The sequence below is a fragment of the Sitophilus oryzae genome, unplaced genomic scaffold (assembly GCF_002938485.1).
Source record: "Sitophilus oryzae breed Bouriz unplaced genomic scaffold, Soryzae_2.0 scaffold_111_pilon_pilon, whole genome shotgun sequence".
NCBI lineage: Eukaryota > Metazoa > Arthropoda > Insecta > Coleoptera > Curculionidae > Sitophilus > Sitophilus oryzae.
The window spans coordinates 5,019,935-5,038,522 of record NW_022145749.1 but is presented as its reverse complement, the minus strand read 5'-3'; the positions used below and the strand labels follow the sequence as shown (position 1 = coordinate 5,038,522).

The window sequence follows — 18,588 nt, the reverse complement described above, 5'->3', positions numbered from 1 at the left end:
CAAGTCGTTAATTTAGCTTTCGCACTAAGTGAACCAGGCGACAATTAGAGGATCGGCGCACAGAAAGAAGATAATGGACCCGCAGCTCAATTTACAGCCTTCATAATTGGTTTAGAATAAAAGGGTTTGAATATTCTCTAAACAAGAAATATACTCTCTATTTAATCCTATTTTTTGATTTGCCAAATACTCAGTGTTGTTGATATTTCCAGGTTTATTAGAATATTTTGTAGGGTACTTTTTGATGGGATTTTTTTGAAACAAATTTATAGCAGGATCGAGGGGTGTCTCACTTGGGTAAAAAATGTGCATGTACTACCAAAATATAATTTTACAGCCAAGCGACTGCCAGTGACTGCGACGAAGACTGCCTATGACTGCCATGTAATTATTATAGGCGACTGCCGTAAGACTGTCAATGACTGCCAGCGACCGCCAAGAAAATGTACATGTAATTCCAATAGTGAGACACCGCTCGAGTACGATAGTCACTTGGGTGGTACATGCAGTAGAACTTCGATAGTTCGGACACATATCGGAACAGCCACCGTCGAATTAATGAAGTACCCGGATTACTGGAGGAATACTTTTATAGTTTTATTGTTTCCAACATATCGTGTATCTCAAAATTTGAACAAGTTTGTATTTAAACTAAAACGCAAAACACTTTGTAAAAAAGGTCTCTTGGTTAAAATCGCTACGAGTAATGTTTCTCGAGTTATTTGGACTTGAAATTATCAATACCTATCATCATTGACATAAAATAAACATGTTGATTAAATAGTTATTAGACTGAAATTATAAATTTGATATGTTTTTGTGCCAAAAGTTCAACAGAAACTGTTTTGCAGAAAAATTTATGATTAATTTAAAAAAAATCTCACATTTATTATTTCACTCAAATAACTATCTAGGTACTCAAAGTGTTTTTTCTCTTCAAAAAATCCTATATGGATATTTCGCCACTGCAAGAAAATCTACAAAGTAAAATAGTTATTTTTTTGTAAACACTTCTGCGTTGATCCAAACGGAAACTACTTGTCAGAAGTTAGGTTTACAGATATACAAATTTGCCTAACGAACAAAAAAAAATGCTTAACGTTTCGGAAAGTCGGATCTGTTTCCGTCGTCGGAAGCAAAAAAAATACAAAGAATAAAGAAAAAAAATCTATTTAAAATATTTAAATTCAACTTTCCAGAACACTTTAGTTTTTTAGAACAGATACGTCTACAAAAACCGTTGACGTTCTGTTAGAATAACATTATATCAAGTTAAGTTCAAAATTAATAATTTGTTTTTTTTTTGTATTACCAATTTCCATTCTAAATATCTTGAGAACGGTTGCTCGTAGCGATTTTTACCAAGAGACATTTTTTACGTAAAACATCACGAAAATGTATATTTTTTCACCCAGTAGTTTTAGCAGGTACGGACGAAAAGTGATTACATTTCAAAGCAGTTAAAACACATGCAGGTAGCGCCCTCTACAAATAGGGGTCATCTTGACATCAAAATCACTTTTCTCAAGTCAAAAAACTTCCAGACACCAATTTTCATCCAAATATTGACGTTACTTCAGAAATTATTTGGAGAAAATCGGAATAAATATGAAACTACTACACCCTGTATCTCCGAAACTAAGTATTTTAGGACATACATTTATACGAGATATCGAGATAATAGGCAAAAACTGTTTTAGCGAATGGAAGCATTATATTTTACAAAAAACGACGCCTTGAGTGGAAATAAAACGTAATATTTCATTTTTAAAGAGAAAAAACTTAAAAATAATTCGGATAAGGCAGGTTTTGATGCAGTATGATGCATATTGCGGGTTTTGGATCCTAACTTGGAATTATTGGGTATGCTATTTTATTAAAATTAGTAGAATTTGAAATGGATAAGACGTCAGTAGTAATACTATATTTGTGTAAAAAGCCTATGAAAAAATGCGGGATTAGCAACAATAATTACAATAGAAAGCAAATATAATTGGATAAGACGGATTTTGTTGCAGTTACGTAATTTGTAGTATATAGGCGACTTTGGTTGCAGTTTGGGATTATGTTTATGTAGATTTTAGGGATTTTTTTTACTATTAATACATATCATTATGTTTTTTTTTTTAAACGGATAAGGCGATTTTTTACTTGACACCACAAATATTTTATACTATACACGGTAACTTTTTTTTACATATTTACTGAGATAAATATATAGTATACAGTTACAAACGACGTATTAATATAAAACTGGTAATAAATTATCCCATGCATTGTTAAAGCTTGTCCACTTTGCCACAGAATTTAACAAGATTATCTTCCGTATTTTCCGATTGTCCAACGTCCAGCTGTAAATGTCATTCATTTCAACTGTAAATTTTTTGTAAGAATTAACACAAACAGAAAAATAAATAAAGCCGATTGTTTGTCTTTTAAATGAGTATTTGTTTCCAAAACAGGAATACAAACCGAAACGCGCATAAATAAAATGCATAGTAAGAGCCGTATCTAAATCCGGACCTGTACAAAACAACCATTAAATGCGACAATGGGATAAACAAACACAATTGGTTGGACAATAAAGCGGCTTTATTTAGACATTATGTCATTTTAATTAGAATTTGTTTTCAGTAATATCTTGTATTTTTAATAGATATTGTTAAAAGTTAAATGGATAATCACAGGTTAAGAGGAGTTAAGGGGCAGTCCATTAATTACCTAAAGGGATCAAGAGGGGGAGGGGGTCAAGCAGAATCTCACTAAATCTTACGTAGGGGAAAGAGGGGTTTTGGCAAATATCACGTAATTTTTTTCGGGCAAAAAATAGTTGGTGGACAAGAGCAAAACAATTGGCTCAAGAAAGGAAGAAATGGTTTGCATTTGTTTATGACTTATCTATTTATTTTACATAAAAACTTCGTTATTTCAAATGCAGCACTCTGTATTTTTAAAATAAGTCGAAGCAGATTTAAATGCTCTTTCAAACTATATTAGAGTTTCCTATACCTATCTGGCTCAGATTATGAACAAAAAGCGTTTTTTCAGACTACTACTGATTTTATTTTTTGAGGAAAATTGCTTGTTGGCCTGAAGGGTTTATGCTCAGTCAGATAATTAGTGAGATATAACTCGTTATAACTCAAGAACCCACACACAATAAGATCTGTAAGGTCGCGGTGATTCCCCCCGCGATGAACCCCCTTCCTAAACATTCTACTTTCCACAACACCCTGTAACTACGAATCAAAGCAGAATCGGACCTATGTTGATATGAAAAATAAATCTTATATTTACGTGAGGAATATCTCCTATAACGCAACTTTGAAAACTACTTTTTCTATTTTGCAGAGCTGATAGTGAGGTATAAGAAAAACCTATTAGGCCGAAACCTGTCATTGGAAGTGAAGAAAATGAATTTACCTTAATTGGCTTTTTTTATAAAAAATTCAATATCTACTATACATCCTAATATAAATAAAAAAAACTACACTACTACCAACCAAAATAAAGTCCATAAACTATTTTTTTAACTGTCACTAAAAAATTGTGACAACCAAACAAAAAAAAAACAACCAAACCATGACGACTCCAGCCATCTCGATTGTCATTCTATTGAAAAATCGCTTTTTATTCAAAATCTGAGTCAGATAGGTATAGGAAACCCTAATATATTTTGAAAGGGCATTTAAATCTGCTTCGACTTATTTTAAAAAATACAGTGTTGTATTTGTAATAACGAAGTTTTTATGTAAAATAATTATTCAAAATAGACCAGCAGTTTTTGATGCCTCTGTATACATTTAAGGAAGCAATCAAATTTTTTAGTTATTTCTCTCTCTTAAAAGGCAGCACAAGAATTAATTCTGAAAAGTAATGTACATTGTATTAACAACTTTTTTTATTATAACATGCATATTTAAATAAATATCTTTAAATATCTCTTTATATAACTTTGGCATGGATCTCAGTTCTGACACACCCTGTACATTTCAAAATAATTTTAAATTATGCACATTGTCTTCCCACATATACCTATTAAATATTTTGTTTCTACATCTTTCCGTTTTTGTATAATTAACCGAGGCGAATGAGGTGCGCTACCCTGTATATACAGGGTGAGTCTTAAACAAATGCAACATTTTTTAGGGGTAGTATATTTCAGATTCAGAAACACGTCTATATATGCAAGTGATTTTTCGCGAAAAGAACTTTAAAAATTTTGGAAATTTTATTAGTTTTTAGTTTAATAACATAATTTCTTGATAATATAGCAACCTAGGTATTAGATGAAATGTACAAAAAGTAAACCTAGAAAAGATCCAGTAGTTGTCAAAATTTTAGTAAAAATGTTATTATTTCTTTTTAAATTTTCAATATTTGCACTTATTTAAGACTCACTCTATATAATTTGAGCAAATAACTGTAGGTATTAAATATTGGAGTATCTAATAAATAAAACGTATAATTAAATAAATAAATTTAAATTCAATTCATAAGTTCCCTGTCTAAATACGTTTTATACAAGTGCTTTTAAAGAATGATGTAAAAACATCTAAATATATAAAAGAAATAATAGTAAAGCAAACATTTATATGTTCGGTCATGGACTTTGGTTGACGTCATAGGCGCCACCGGAGCGGCGATTGCTCGCAGCATTATTGAATGAACGCCAACGAAACCATAAAAGAAAATAGTTTTAGGTTTAGGCCGTAATTTTTATGCTCACCGACCTGCTATGATCCGTACTTGGAACAAATACTGAACGAATCCAATATCTATATCTCTTCTATACAGGGTGTCCCAGAAATAAGTGCAAATATTTTAACTGGTAGTATAGAACAGTATAGAAACACACCTATGAGGTTTTTTTGCGAAAAAAAAATTTTGAAGAATCGAAATTTTTTAAAAAAATTTTTGGATTTTTTTTTAGTTTTTAGTTAAAAAACATAATTTCTTGATAATATGGCAGCATAGGTATTAGATTAAAGTTACAAAAGAAAATCCAGAAAAGATCCAGTGGTTCTCAAAATTTTAGCAAAAAATATTTTTTTTGGAAATTTTCAATGTAAAATAACTCAGTTATTTTGGACTTACTTGAAAAACGATAAAGAGAAAATATGTTTCTTTTATCGAGATCTACCACCCCTTAAAATATTTGCACTTATTTCTGGGACACCCTGTATATAATATAACATATTTTATTATTCTGTTTTTCTTTGTCTTTAGCGGTTTAAAGTAAAGCGGTTTAAAGTAAAGGTTTACTTTAGATTGGAATGAAGTAGTTAATTTTACAGGGTGTATTTGAAAAACACATGGCCAAATTTCAGGGGTTGACTTCTCATTAAAAATTATGAAAAAAGTTCCTATAAATTTCCGGGACCGGAAATGCATAGTTTTAAATATACCGGCTTTTTCCCAAAAGTGGCTCACCCCTATAACTTTTTTTATTTTTTCAGTTAAAAAAACGAGATTGGTATGTTAGTATATCACATAAATTAGGATTGATTGGCGTATTCAAGTGTTTTCGGTCATTTCCTGTTTTACCGGAAATGACTACTTCATTTGATAGAAAATGACATTCTGAATAGAATGACATATCATACGTCAACTTTTGACATTTTCAGTTAAAAAATGTAACTTTAAATTTCAATTTAGAGTGCTATGGCCATAAATGTATCTACAATTTGAATCGAAATACCAAGTCTGTGGTACCAAATTACTCGTAAAAAGATATTTTTTCCAAATATGTTAGTCCTCGTTCCATTTGAAAAAGTTGAGTTATGATTAAAAATATAATTTGGGCAAAGGGCCAAGACAAGACACGAAAAATATTACAATACAAACCAAATCTATTTTTCCAATATGTAGGTTGCCTTTAAGTTTTTACAATCGCTTGTTTCTTCGGTTGTACTGGACACTCCGCATTAGAGGAGCTATTCCATTAGAGGATCGAAGAACTGTTAATGACGAATGGTATACAACAATTGGTTTGCCAGCGGTCTTCGATGAAATGAGGGAAAAGAACAAAAAAACTTCGTATCATTCTTCATCACGACAATGGCAGCTCCGATAAAGATTCCGATTTTTGAAGTGAAACGTTTTTATGCGCGCTGGTAATAAAAATTCAAGGCCGTGACACAAGCTAGCGAGACTAAACGTGGTAATGACAGCCTACGGCTTGGAAATACGTAGTGACGACGTGTATTTGTGAGCAGTCCATGTGTTTGATATTTTAATTGTTTATTATGTTTTTTATTTTCATTTCAAACTACACTTTTTCAAACATGTCCTTGATATCAAGAGGTTTCACATCAAATATACGCACATAGAGCATACAAATTTTTTTCAATTAACTCCTGAAATCTGGCCGTGCATTGTTGCATAAATCCGAACAGCCTGTATAAGACCAAAATGAATCAGTAAGAATTTGGTTATTGTGAACTATTTTATTTCCATTTTAATTTAACTTTTTGTTCCAACTTATATAATTTTTCGGAATTTTAAAATACAGTTATTTTGCTATTTGTAATGCTATTCTATACTTCATATCAAATAAACTATTAATCATGTGATTAAACTTGACCGGCACAGCGTTGCCCACTTTTACATATTTTTTTTTAATCAAAATATTTTAGAAAACAAAAATAAATTAATTATAAATATATAAACAGTTATTATTTACATGAACAAAACTCACTTTACCATTACTACCGCTTTCCCGTTCAAAATATTCTAATAAATTTGCGATGAGTATTTTACGGCTATTAAGCTATATTGTACCACTTCGCACTAAAAGAGGTTTTAAAAAGAACAATGTTCGACTGCAAGGTCTGCTAGTAAACATTTTTAAGCTAAAAGTATCACAACACGATATATTTAAACCAAAAACTCGTAATACAAAGTTAAAGTGTCAAAACGAATTACAATGTCAGGAAACAAATAAATAAATGTGGTAACTTGACATTTTTTGCAGCAGAGTTACCACCTGAATCTCCAGCGGGAAATTTAAATTCCAGTTAGTCAGCCGGGCGCCGAATATGTCCATGGTTGGCAAAAATGAATTTAAAAATCGCGCCCTCCATTACGTAACTACAAGTTTAATTGGTATCAAATATACAAAGATATTTTTATATTCTACCATAACTTTTTTAGAAATTAATTAAAAAAGTTGGGTTATGATTAAACGGCCTAGGTGATTGGGCAGTCGTTTCGATTTTATAATAGCGATTAAGCCCATAAAAACCTTTTTATTATCTGAAAGGTTTAATAAAAAGGTAGGAGGTGCATAAAAAAGATTAAATGGAAAGGAATCATTTCCCACAATTTAATTACAAGTCCCTTCTAATTGGCCATTTTACGTTGTTTATAACTAGAGACTTACAATTTGTTGATATTTATTTATATCGACATGTTGTGAACATACATTTAATATGGTTATATGTATATGTATATTCGACAAATTGTATAAAATATTATTTTTACCCTTATTCTACGGCTATGCCTAAAGAATTTAAGGTACGAAAAATACCATCAACATTATTATTCTTCTCAGAAAGATGGGTGATGCAAATAAACAGAACCATTACCTTAAGATGAAATTTGGAAGAAATAGTCATAAATAGTTGCATCATTTTTAGTTTTCCTTTGTAATTCGTTTACTTTCAGACGCGATGTCTGGTTTCTATTTACTTAAGAAATGGTCATGTTTGTCCCTTTGCAAACCTACCTGAAAATATTATTAAGAAATAGTAGGTACGCCCGTGGATTTTCGAGAGGGCATTCTCATAAAAGCACGGTCACAGAAGGGACCGGGAACATTCATAAAAATTTTTCATAGACGTAATACTGCTAAATTTATATTTTGTATTAAAAGTTTAAAAATAAAAGTAATAACAACTTAGTAAGAATTTAATTATAAAAAAATAAAGAATAACATTCCCAACAAGTGGTGATACGAGTCAAATAGAGAACTACAACATTGGTGGCAGCGACTACAAGATTGGTGACGACGGTGGTCCAATCCAGGATCACGACATTGGTGGCAGCGGTGGAAAACTACCAAGGTTTCCTGAAGGTGCGCCAGACGCAGCAGAAAACCTACCAGTTTTTGGAAGAAGATAGAGGCAACGGGCAGTTCTTGAAGGTGCACCAAGAAGCAGCAAGAAGCCCGACACGAGACGTAGACATTGGGGACACTGAAGGAGCGCCAGACGCAGCAGCAAGTCTCCAGGGAAGCTTTTGTTTTCACCAGATGATGACGGGGTAAGTCTTTCATTTGTTTACTGTATTGTGACGCTACTGTTTTTCTTCTGATTTTAGTTAGTTAGATTTAAGTTAAGACAATAATAATTCTGGGCTGCAAATAACAAAAAAAAAAAAAAAATATTGCTTAAAATTCGTAAATATTTTTTTTCTCTCTTCAAACTAAAAATACATCTATAAAAATAAATAATAATTCTTAAACTAAAGTAATAAATCATTAATAAAATATAATAATGGCAGGAGGTAAAGACGCAACTGATGTTCTGAATTTAATAAATTCATTTGATGGTCAGGGTGACGCAAATTCACTCCAATTTTTCTTAAAAATTGTGATTCAATATTAAAAAATTGTCAAAGTGGATCAAAAAGAATTACTAGTAGATTTAATTTTTGGTACTAAATTAAAAGGGAAGGCACAAGAGGTAACACAATATAAACAGTTTCAAAATTGGGAAGAACTAAAAGATTTCTTATTAGAGCACTTTACTGATAAACACACCACCATCGCATTTTCTAACACAAATAATGAATATAAAGCAACATTTTAGGAAACTGTAAAAGAATATGGCGATAGATTACAAATTCTCTTTAATAAATATAAAGAAACGTGTCACTTAAATTATGCAAATAACGAAGCTACTGTTTTAATAGAAAATTTAAACTCCATTTTAGTCAATACTTTTAGAAAAGGACTCAACGATGAAAAAATTCAAATGCGTATTATTGCCGAAAATACTACATATTTAGATAAAGCTTTATCATTAGCAATTGAAATGGAACTTGAGAATAATGACAGGTTTAAAAACTCGCATTTTAAAAATATAGGTTTTGTAGAGCGTGGAAATAGACAATTAAATAATCATTCTTCTAATAATTCCTGTTTATTTTGTTTTAAAAATAATCATTTAACATCACAGTGTAGACAGCTTAGGCAATACGAACAAAATAGTAACTCATATAATAGAAATGTACCTAGCAATAATCAGACACGCCCACCGCAAAATTTTAATAGCAATAATAATTTTTCAAATAGACAAGACGTAAATACAGTACAATATAATCAAGGACGTTTCACTAATCGAAACTACAACAATCAAAATTTTAATCAGAACAACGACGTGCGTAATTATAATCGTAATTATGGTAACAATTATAACAGTAATAATCCTCGTTCAAATTACAATAATAGATATTCTCAGAATCCAAGAAATTTTAATAACTCACAAGTTCCTCAACGGCAGCAAAATGTTTCGATACCTCAACAATCTCAAAATTTTTCTAATTACAATAATGAATCCAGTACTACCAATTTTAATAGTTCAAATAATAGATCACCACAACAAATTCAAACTATAAATTCTCAGTCGTTAATCAATTCAGCAGATAATTATTTTTCAGAACCGAGCACATCTCAAAATTTTTCGGGAAACGAGAGCGAAGCCTTGGTCGCGAGCAGCCGATTAAGCGCTTCTTAAAATTAGATAATAGCTGTTCTATGAATTACACACTACCTGAGCATAAAAATAAAATTAAAATTGAGCAAAACTTAATTGACATACCGCATAAATCAGTATTATTTTCCGATAGTTACCAACAATTAGAGATAATTAAAATCCCTTCTTTAGATATAAAAGATAAAGAATTACATCTTTTATTAGATACAGGGGCAGATATATCTTTATTGAAAGAATGTATCTTATTACAAAATAATCTAAAATTAAATAAAACTTGCATTATAGAATTAAAAGGTATAAGTAAAGAACCTGTATTTACTAAAGGTGTTTGTAACATCCCAATTAAATTAAACAATAACAAAGCAATAACTCATCCTTTTCACATTGTGCCAGATAGTATACCGATTAAAAGTGATGGACTATTAGGACGCGATTTTTTGCAAAAGTATAAAGCCAAAATAAATTACGAAGACGGAGTCATTAATTTTGAAGACAATTTTTTTAAAATTTTGCCGTCAGAAGCAACTACAATAATTCCCGCGAGATGTCAAATTATTGTACCTGCTCTAGCTAATTTATCTTCGTCCGAAGGCATAGTAGTTTCAAAACAATTATCCGAACATTTATATCTAGGGTCAAGCCTAACAAAAGTCCAGAACTATAAATGTTTAGTTAGCATATTAAATATTTCTAATGAAGCTCAAACTATCCATACACCTAGAGTGAATGTCGAACCTATTTCTTTTAATGAGTACGAATTTATAGAAACATATAATTATGACATTATCGATCGTTTTGCTAAAATAAGAAAAGAAATTAATCTAGACCAATTAAATGAAGAAGAAACTAATTCAGTATTAGATATTTGTAGAGATTTTAACGATATTTTTTACTTAGAAGGCGATAAACTAACAAGCACCAACACAATAAAACACACTATACCGACAGAAAGTAATAAAGGTCCTATTAACGTAAAACCTTATAGATTGCCTTTCAAACATAAAGAAATAATTAATGAACAAACTGAGCAAATGTTAAAAGACGGGGTAATTTCCGCTTCGGACAGTCCTTGGAATAGTCCTTTACTAGTTGTTCCTAAGAAAAGCGACCCATTATCACCTAAATTTAGAGTATGCGTTGATTTTCGAAAGTTAAATGAAATTACCATTGGAAACGCATATCCTCTACCTAATATAGCAGAAATTTTAGACCAGTTAGGAAAATCTCATTATTTTACTACCTTAGATCTTACTAGTGGATTTCATCAGGTAGAAATGGACGAAAAAGATAAAAATAAAACCGCTTTTAGCACTAATACAGGACATTACGTTTATAACAGAATGCCTTTCGGTTTAAAAGGAGCTCCCGCCACATTTCAAAGACTCATGAACACAGTTTTAAGCGGTCTTAATGGTATGAAATGCTTTATTTATTTAGATGATATAGTAATTTATGCAAACAACTTAAATGAACATAACGATAGATTAATTGAAGTTTTTCAAAGATTTAGACAACATAATTTAAAACTTCAACCTTCGAAGTGTCAGTTTTTACGAAAAGAATGTTTATACTTAGGTCACATTATTACAGAAAACGGCATTAAACCAGATCCATCAAAAATTCAATGTGTAACAAACTTTCCGCAACCTAAAAATCCTAAAGATATAAAATCTTTTTTAGGGCTTGTAGGATATTATAGGAAATTTATCAAAAATTTCGCTAAAATTGCTAAACCTTTAACCGAATTATTAAAAAAAGATTCTGTTTTTAATTGGGGTATAAAATGCGAAAATTCTTTCCAAATTCTTAAAGATAGTATAACTTTTCCACCTGTTCTCCAATACCCAGATTTTACCAAAGAATTTATTATAACAACAGATGCGAGTAATTTCGCAGTAGGAGCAATTTTATCGCAGGGTAAGGTTAATCATGATCGTCCAATAGCGTTTGCTAGTAGAACTCTAAATAAAGCAGAACAAAATTATTCAACTTCAGAAAAAGAGCTAACTGCAATCGTCTGGGCAGTAAAACATTTCCGTCCATATATTTTTGGCACAAGATTTAAAATTGTTACAGATCACAAACCCCTACTCTATATATTTAATATCAAAGACCCTGGTTCTCGTTTGACGCGTTTTAGAATAAAACTTGAAGAATATGACTATGAAATAATTTATAAAGCTGGAAAGATTAATACAAATGCTGATGCATTGAGTAGAATAGTTAGCACAACAAATGTCAATTCTATTATTACCAATTATGATAATTTTAAAACACATCTCGAAAGCCATATAATTATTAATTCCAAAGTCAAAGAAAAAAACACAAATCTGTTTGAAACACCACAACTTATACCTATAGTTTTATTTTTGCCAAAATTATTCAACAAAAACGACTTTAAAATTCTAGAAAAAAATAAACAAATTAATACATTTTTAGAACATTACGATAACACAAATCCTTTAGACATGCCGTCAGTTTTTCAGTATCAACAAAATAATTGTAATATATTTCTATTAACAGACAACGAAAATACATTCAGTGATATTAATTATGAAAATATTTGGTCTTGCTTACTAACTTTACGAAATATTATATCCAACGAAAAAACCGAACTATCATTTATAAAATATCATTACAACTCATTAGTCAAATGGGAAATCGTTCTTCCTATGATAAGATATATTTTTAAAGACCTCTATTCAGAAATTACAATATTTAACAACAGTCTTATCAACCCCTCAGATGCTGAAAAAGTTGTATTATTAAATGAAAATCACAATTGTCCATTAGGAGGTCATCAAGGGTCATCCCGCACATATAAAAAATTATCTCAATTATATACATGGAAAGGTATGAAAAAAGACATAAAAGAGTTTATAAAAAAATGTGAACTTTGTCAAAAAAATAAACAGTCTCGAAAAACAAAAATGCCTATGGTAATTACGACCACGGCATCAAAACCGTTCGAAAAATGTTTTTTAGATATAGTTGGACCACTACCAGAAACCGAAAATGGTCACAAATACATATTAACCTTTCAGGATGATTTAACAAAATATATAATTAATATACCTATGAGAAATCAAGAAGCTGTAACTGTAGCGCATCATTTTGTAACGAATATTATATGCATTTACGGAATACCTGACATGCTAGTCACAGATCAGGGGTCAAATTTTTTAAGTGATATTTTTAAAAGTACTTGCAAGTTTTTAAAGATAAAAAAGATCCAAACAACAAGTTATCACCCAGAGTCAAACGGAGCACTAGAACGCTCTCATAAAGTTCTAGAAGAATATTTAAGACACTTCATTAAGACATCTCAAACAGACTGGGATAATTGGATTCCCTATGCAACATTTACATATAATACTACACCTCACACTGCTACACAATTTTCTCCATTTGAACTTTTATTCGGACATATTCCTACATTACCAACATCAGTTAAACAACCACCTAAAGTCAATTATACTTATGATGATTTCATAAACAATCTTAAACAAAAAATGCAACATTCTAATCAATTAGCTAAAGAAAACTTATTAAAATGTAAAAACATATCAAAAAATAATTACGATAAAAACAGTTATACCAGAATATTCGAAATTGGTGACAAAGTGTTACTTTACGACGAATCAGTTCGACGTGGCAGAAGTAAAAAACTTTCCGCCTTATGGATTGGTCCATATACCATTATAAAAAAAATATCAGATGTAAATTATACAATTCAAAAAGGAAAAAATAAACAAACTATTCATGCAAATAGATTAAAATATTTTTATTATTAAAACTAAACATAATCAGTATATATAGATTATAAAAACTAGAATTAATAAATTTTAATTAGCTTATTATTAGTATATATATTTTGTTTTAGGGTTAATTTATTTATAATAATTACCAGTATCCTAGCAGTAGTCCACTCAGAATACAATATAACCACTTATGACTTGAACCCTGGAATACACTTTGAGCACCTGGGCGAACTAAGGTTTTTTAATAACAAATGGAAACTAGTAACTTTTGTAGAATTAGAAAATATTAGTAATAAGTTATTATCATTAAAGAATTACCGTAAGTATACTACAGATTTATGCAATAATGAGAATGCTCAATATCACTATTATATTTGTCAGTTATTTTTGAAAAGTTCTAAATACACTTTCGAAAAAATTGAAAAAGAACTAGAAGTCTTACACGAATTGATCGGTCATAGTCATTTATCAGAAAGTAGACAAAAACGAGGTTGGTTCAATATTGTAGGAAAAGCAACTAAAGTTTTATTCGGCGTTTTAGATGAAGAAGATGCTAAATACTATAATGATAAAATTTCACAAATGAATAAAGACGAAACTTCAGTCCTTCAACTTTTAAAAGAACAAACAAAAATTGTTCAATCAACAATAATTAATTTCAATAATACTATTGGAACTTTAGATTTTAACGAAAATTTATTAAAAAATAATATAAAAAAGATTAGCGATGAATTAAGCAAAGTCAAAGAAAATTTTCATTTTCTATATATAAAAACCGGCATAGAAGAACACGTCACTATTTTAAATATGATGCTAAATCAATTACAATTAGAAATCATGACGATTACGAATGCTATTTTAGTAGCAAGAAAGGGAGTTTTACACCCCTCAATATTAACGCCATTAAGGTTAATTAACGAATTAAAAGATGTGTCCGAATCTCTACCTCATGGATTAGAATTTCCTGTACCATTAGATCCGCTCAATGCAAATCTCATTCTAAATGTTATCGAGTTGCAAGTTTATTTCGAAAACAAACGATTAATATATATTATAAACATCCCTTTAATTGAAACAAATTTATTCTATATTTATAAAATATCACCCTTTCCAAAATTAATGTCAAATAACCAGTTTATATTAATTCAACCCTCATCTAAATATATAGCAATTGACGAAAGCAAACAGCAGTTTATTACACTGTCGGAAATAGAATTTAATACTTGTTTAAAAATTATAGAAAATAAATTTATTTGCAAGCAACAAAAACCAGTTTCTCTTGCTCATTTGGCAGATAATTGCGAAGTTAAATTATTGCAATTCACAAATATCATACCTGATATCTGTGACAAACGTATAATTCAGTCAGATAGAGCAATTTTTATTCAACTACAAACCAGTAACACTTGGTTATTTGCAGTTCCTCATCCAGAAACTCTTACGATATCATGTAATAATAAAAAAAATCACGTAGATGTAATACTAAAAAATTGCGGTAGTGTCACTATAGGTAAACAATGTAAAGCTTATAGCGCATCATCAATGCTAATCCCTCATGGAAATACAGTCCAGTCCAATATTTCAAGTGATTTTATTCCACCATTCGACATTAGTGATAATTGTTGCGAAAGGATAAAGGAAGAAAAAATAAACATTAGTGAAATATTTCTCAACGAACATTATAGGAAATTAACAAAGCACATCCCCGAACTTAATGTAGCGAGCCATAAGCTAGAAGATATTGAAAAGTTAGGTGATGAAATTCTAAAAAGGAAACTTGTAAACAATTATACATTTCCAGCATCTGTAATTGCCTATATCTTAGCTCTTCTTGCTATTATTTTTATTATTTATAAATTGTATACAAAATGTACTAACAAGACAGCCTGTTGCGGAATTATTCCAAACTTATGCATTAGAGTTAATCAGTCTGTGGAACCATCTTCTAGAAATAGTGATAGATATGTTGCTCATTATAATCGTAATATTAGCCAAAACTCTGAAAATGTAGGTAACTATGAAAACTCCGAAGAAGAGAATGTTAATTTACAGGCGCCCTCGCGCAGACCCATTGGGTATGTACCATCAAGGCGACCATTAAAAGAAAAATAATTTCCGCATTTGATACATTTTTAAATCTGCAATAGTTATAAAAAAAAATGTTAGTTAAGTTAGAATGTAAGTTAGTTATAATTAGTAGTTAAGACTTGTATAATACTTTTATATATGTACTTTTATTCATTTCCATCTGAGTTATACTAATTAATTATATAAACATTTGTTTTGAGATTTCATATCACTTTCACCTCATGAAATCTCTCATTAAGGGGGGAGGTGTTGTGAACATACATTTAATATGGTTATATGTATATGTATATTCGACAAATTGTATAAAATATTATTTTTACCCTTATTCTACGGCTATGCCTAAAGAATTTAAGGTACGAAAAATACCATCAACATTATTATTCTTCTCAGAAAGATGGGTGATGCAAATAAACAGAACCATTACCTTAAGATGAAATTTGGAAGAAATAGTCATAAATAGTTGCATCATTTTTAGTTTTCCTTTGTAATTCGTTTACTTTCAGACGCGATGTCTGGTTTCTATTTACTTAAGAAATGGTCATGTTTGTCCCTTTGCAAACCTACCTGAAAATATTATTAAGAAATAGTAGGTACGCCCGTGGATTTTCGGAGAGGGCATTCTCATAAAAGCACGGTCACAGAAGGGACCGGGAACATTCATAAAAATTTTTCATAGACGTAATACTGCTAAATTTATATTTTGTATTAAAAGTTTAAAAATAAAAAGTAATAACAACTTAGTAAGAATTTAATTATAAAAAAAATAAAGAATAACATTCCCAACAAGTGGTGATACGAGTCAAATAGAGAACTACAACATTGGTGGCAGCGACTACAAGATTGGTGACGACGGTGGTCCAATCCAGGATCACGACAGACAGCGATAATACAAATTTAAAGAAGAAAGAAAATTTAAGAAAAATATTTCGTTTATGTAAAATGGTACAGTAGTATAGTAAAGAGAAAAGCATATTCTGAAAATATTTCTAGTAAAAAGTTATAATGGATATTTTTCTTACGTCGCCGTCTCGCTTCGGATGCTGGCGATCCAACTGGCTATGATGGTGCGTGAAACCGCACCTCTGAAAATTTGGGAGCGCCAAGAATTTCCTAATTCTACTTTTTCCTAATATTACGATTGCGTCCGAACATCTTCGGAAAGTAAAAAACACTGTTGCCAGTATTCTCATATTTTCGTAAGTATATCAGACAGAGTGAATTATTGTTCGTTACTGAACGGAGTGAATTATTGTGAATTGAAAATGGAAGGATTATTTAAAAAGGAAGCCAGAAGGTAGGAAATTTCATTTGTGCTTATCTTTTGTAGTTATGTATTAAAAAAACAAAATATTCAGTATCCATAATATTTCGGTTTACTTCTATAACTTGATTAGCATGTATTTAAGTGCAAGGTAATTAATTAATTTGTAATAAAATACTTTCAGATCCTCTCAAAGTGGAGGACAAGTACTGGCAGCTGGATAATCCAACTCCGATTGGATCCGCAATTATATGAAGATATAGATGTGAAAATAATAATAGTGGAATATATTAGCGGTAAGTAAAAATAAGTACCTCGGTCTCTGTCTCGGTCTTATAGTTTTGACAGTAGTTGGCTCCCAAATAATTTAAAATGAATTATAATTTTAATTCGTAATGAATAATGTGTAACGTAAATTTTTATCTATATATTTTTACAGATTATTGCCAAGAAGGTGATTTCTAGTAGTTCGAGCAGCAACGGTGGCAAAATGGTGTCTAGTTAGTTACCATAGTTACAATAGAACAAAAAGGTATGTACTTCTGTATGTACCTTTTTTAAAATGGAAAAGACACATTTCTTTCCTAGACTTAATAATTAAAAATAAGATTATTAACATTTTAAATTATATTCACTTTGGGTAGATATTGTTTTAAATAATAATATGTAATGTATTTTACCCAATCTTTAATTTGACGGTGTTGTTAAATCCATTACTCATACATTTTTTGTTTATAGGTAGGTGTAGGTATACCTACGCTCACCTTCAGTAGCAGTTTTTCACCAGCCACCCGCAGTTCGCAGTCACTAGAATACCAGAGGGACTACGGTTTGATTTATTTTATTTTATCATACATTTATATTTTATAATAAACCATTTCATATAATACCAACTTCCATGCTTTATTTTGACCGACTTAAAGTTCATGAATAAATTCGAAATATTTTGAAAAATTTCCTTACTAAGGTCTTAAAATTGAATTGCAATATCATTTACGGGGTGGTAAAAGGTTGAGTTGGGGGAAAATGTTTTTTCTAGTACCTTAAACTTCTTCAGTAAACTCAAAATAGCCTAAAAAACGTTCCTTAGATTCTCTCTAATTAAAATACAAAATTATTTAATTGTGATGTTCTGGGTAATTTTATAAATAAAATACTCTTTGACTCCAGAACATTTATTTTTTTTCAGTTAACCCAGAGAATAGTTAACCTCTAAATTGACTCTAGGGATTATTGCCATTATTAGAATTCTCAGCTCTTATTTATTTAATTATACCATAGGCAACCAATAATACACACTCTAATGACATCATATATCTTTAATTTTGAAAGCTCTAAACATATATAACTATTTAAATTTTGCTGTGTATATGACGGACCTTGATTCTGAAAAGAATTAATTATGTTAGAAAGTCACTGCACATAATATGTTTTTAAAATATATTTACCTTTGTATGTTTCCCGCTTCTCCTTCGTGATGCTTGTGCTATAACATTCTAATGTTCTAAAAAAAACATTAACTGTCAAAATTACAATTTTGTTTTAATTTCCAATAAAATTAGTTTGTTTTTCTGCTTCATCTGTCTCTTTTCCCTTCACCCTTCCTCACAAGAGTTATCAGTTATATAAAAATGTTTAATTTAATTTCCAGTTAATCGCCATACCACACCACTAATTATTATTTCTTGTTTCCGATTAAAAATATTATCAATACTCAATGCGTCTGCATAATTATTAGAGATGAGCAGAAAATCGCAAA

At 30.2% G+C, this 18,588-nt stretch overlaps 1 protein-coding gene and 1 long non-coding RNA gene across 2 annotated transcripts; both read left to right on the top strand.

Moving 5' to 3' along the window:
- The first annotated feature begins 8,009 nt into the window (after positions 1-8,009).
- On the top strand, positions 8,010-15,815 carry LOC115884477. Its single transcript, XM_030903074.1, has 2 exons — positions 8,010-8,265; positions 13,603-15,815. The coding sequence occupies exons 1-2, from the start codon at positions 8,255-8,257 to the stop codon at positions 15,590-15,592; spliced, it is 2,001 nt and encodes a 666-aa protein (XP_030758934.1). The 5' UTR covers positions 8,010-8,254; the 3' UTR covers positions 15,593-15,815.
- A 608-nt stretch (positions 15,816-16,423) lies between these two features.
- Positions 16,424-17,774, top strand: LOC115882904. Its single transcript, XR_004050292.1, has 3 exons — positions 16,424-16,862; positions 17,014-17,361; positions 17,568-17,774. It is a non-coding gene; the product is annotated as an uncharacterized LOC115882904 (long non-coding RNA).
- The last annotated feature ends 814 nt before the right edge of the window (positions 17,775-18,588 follow it).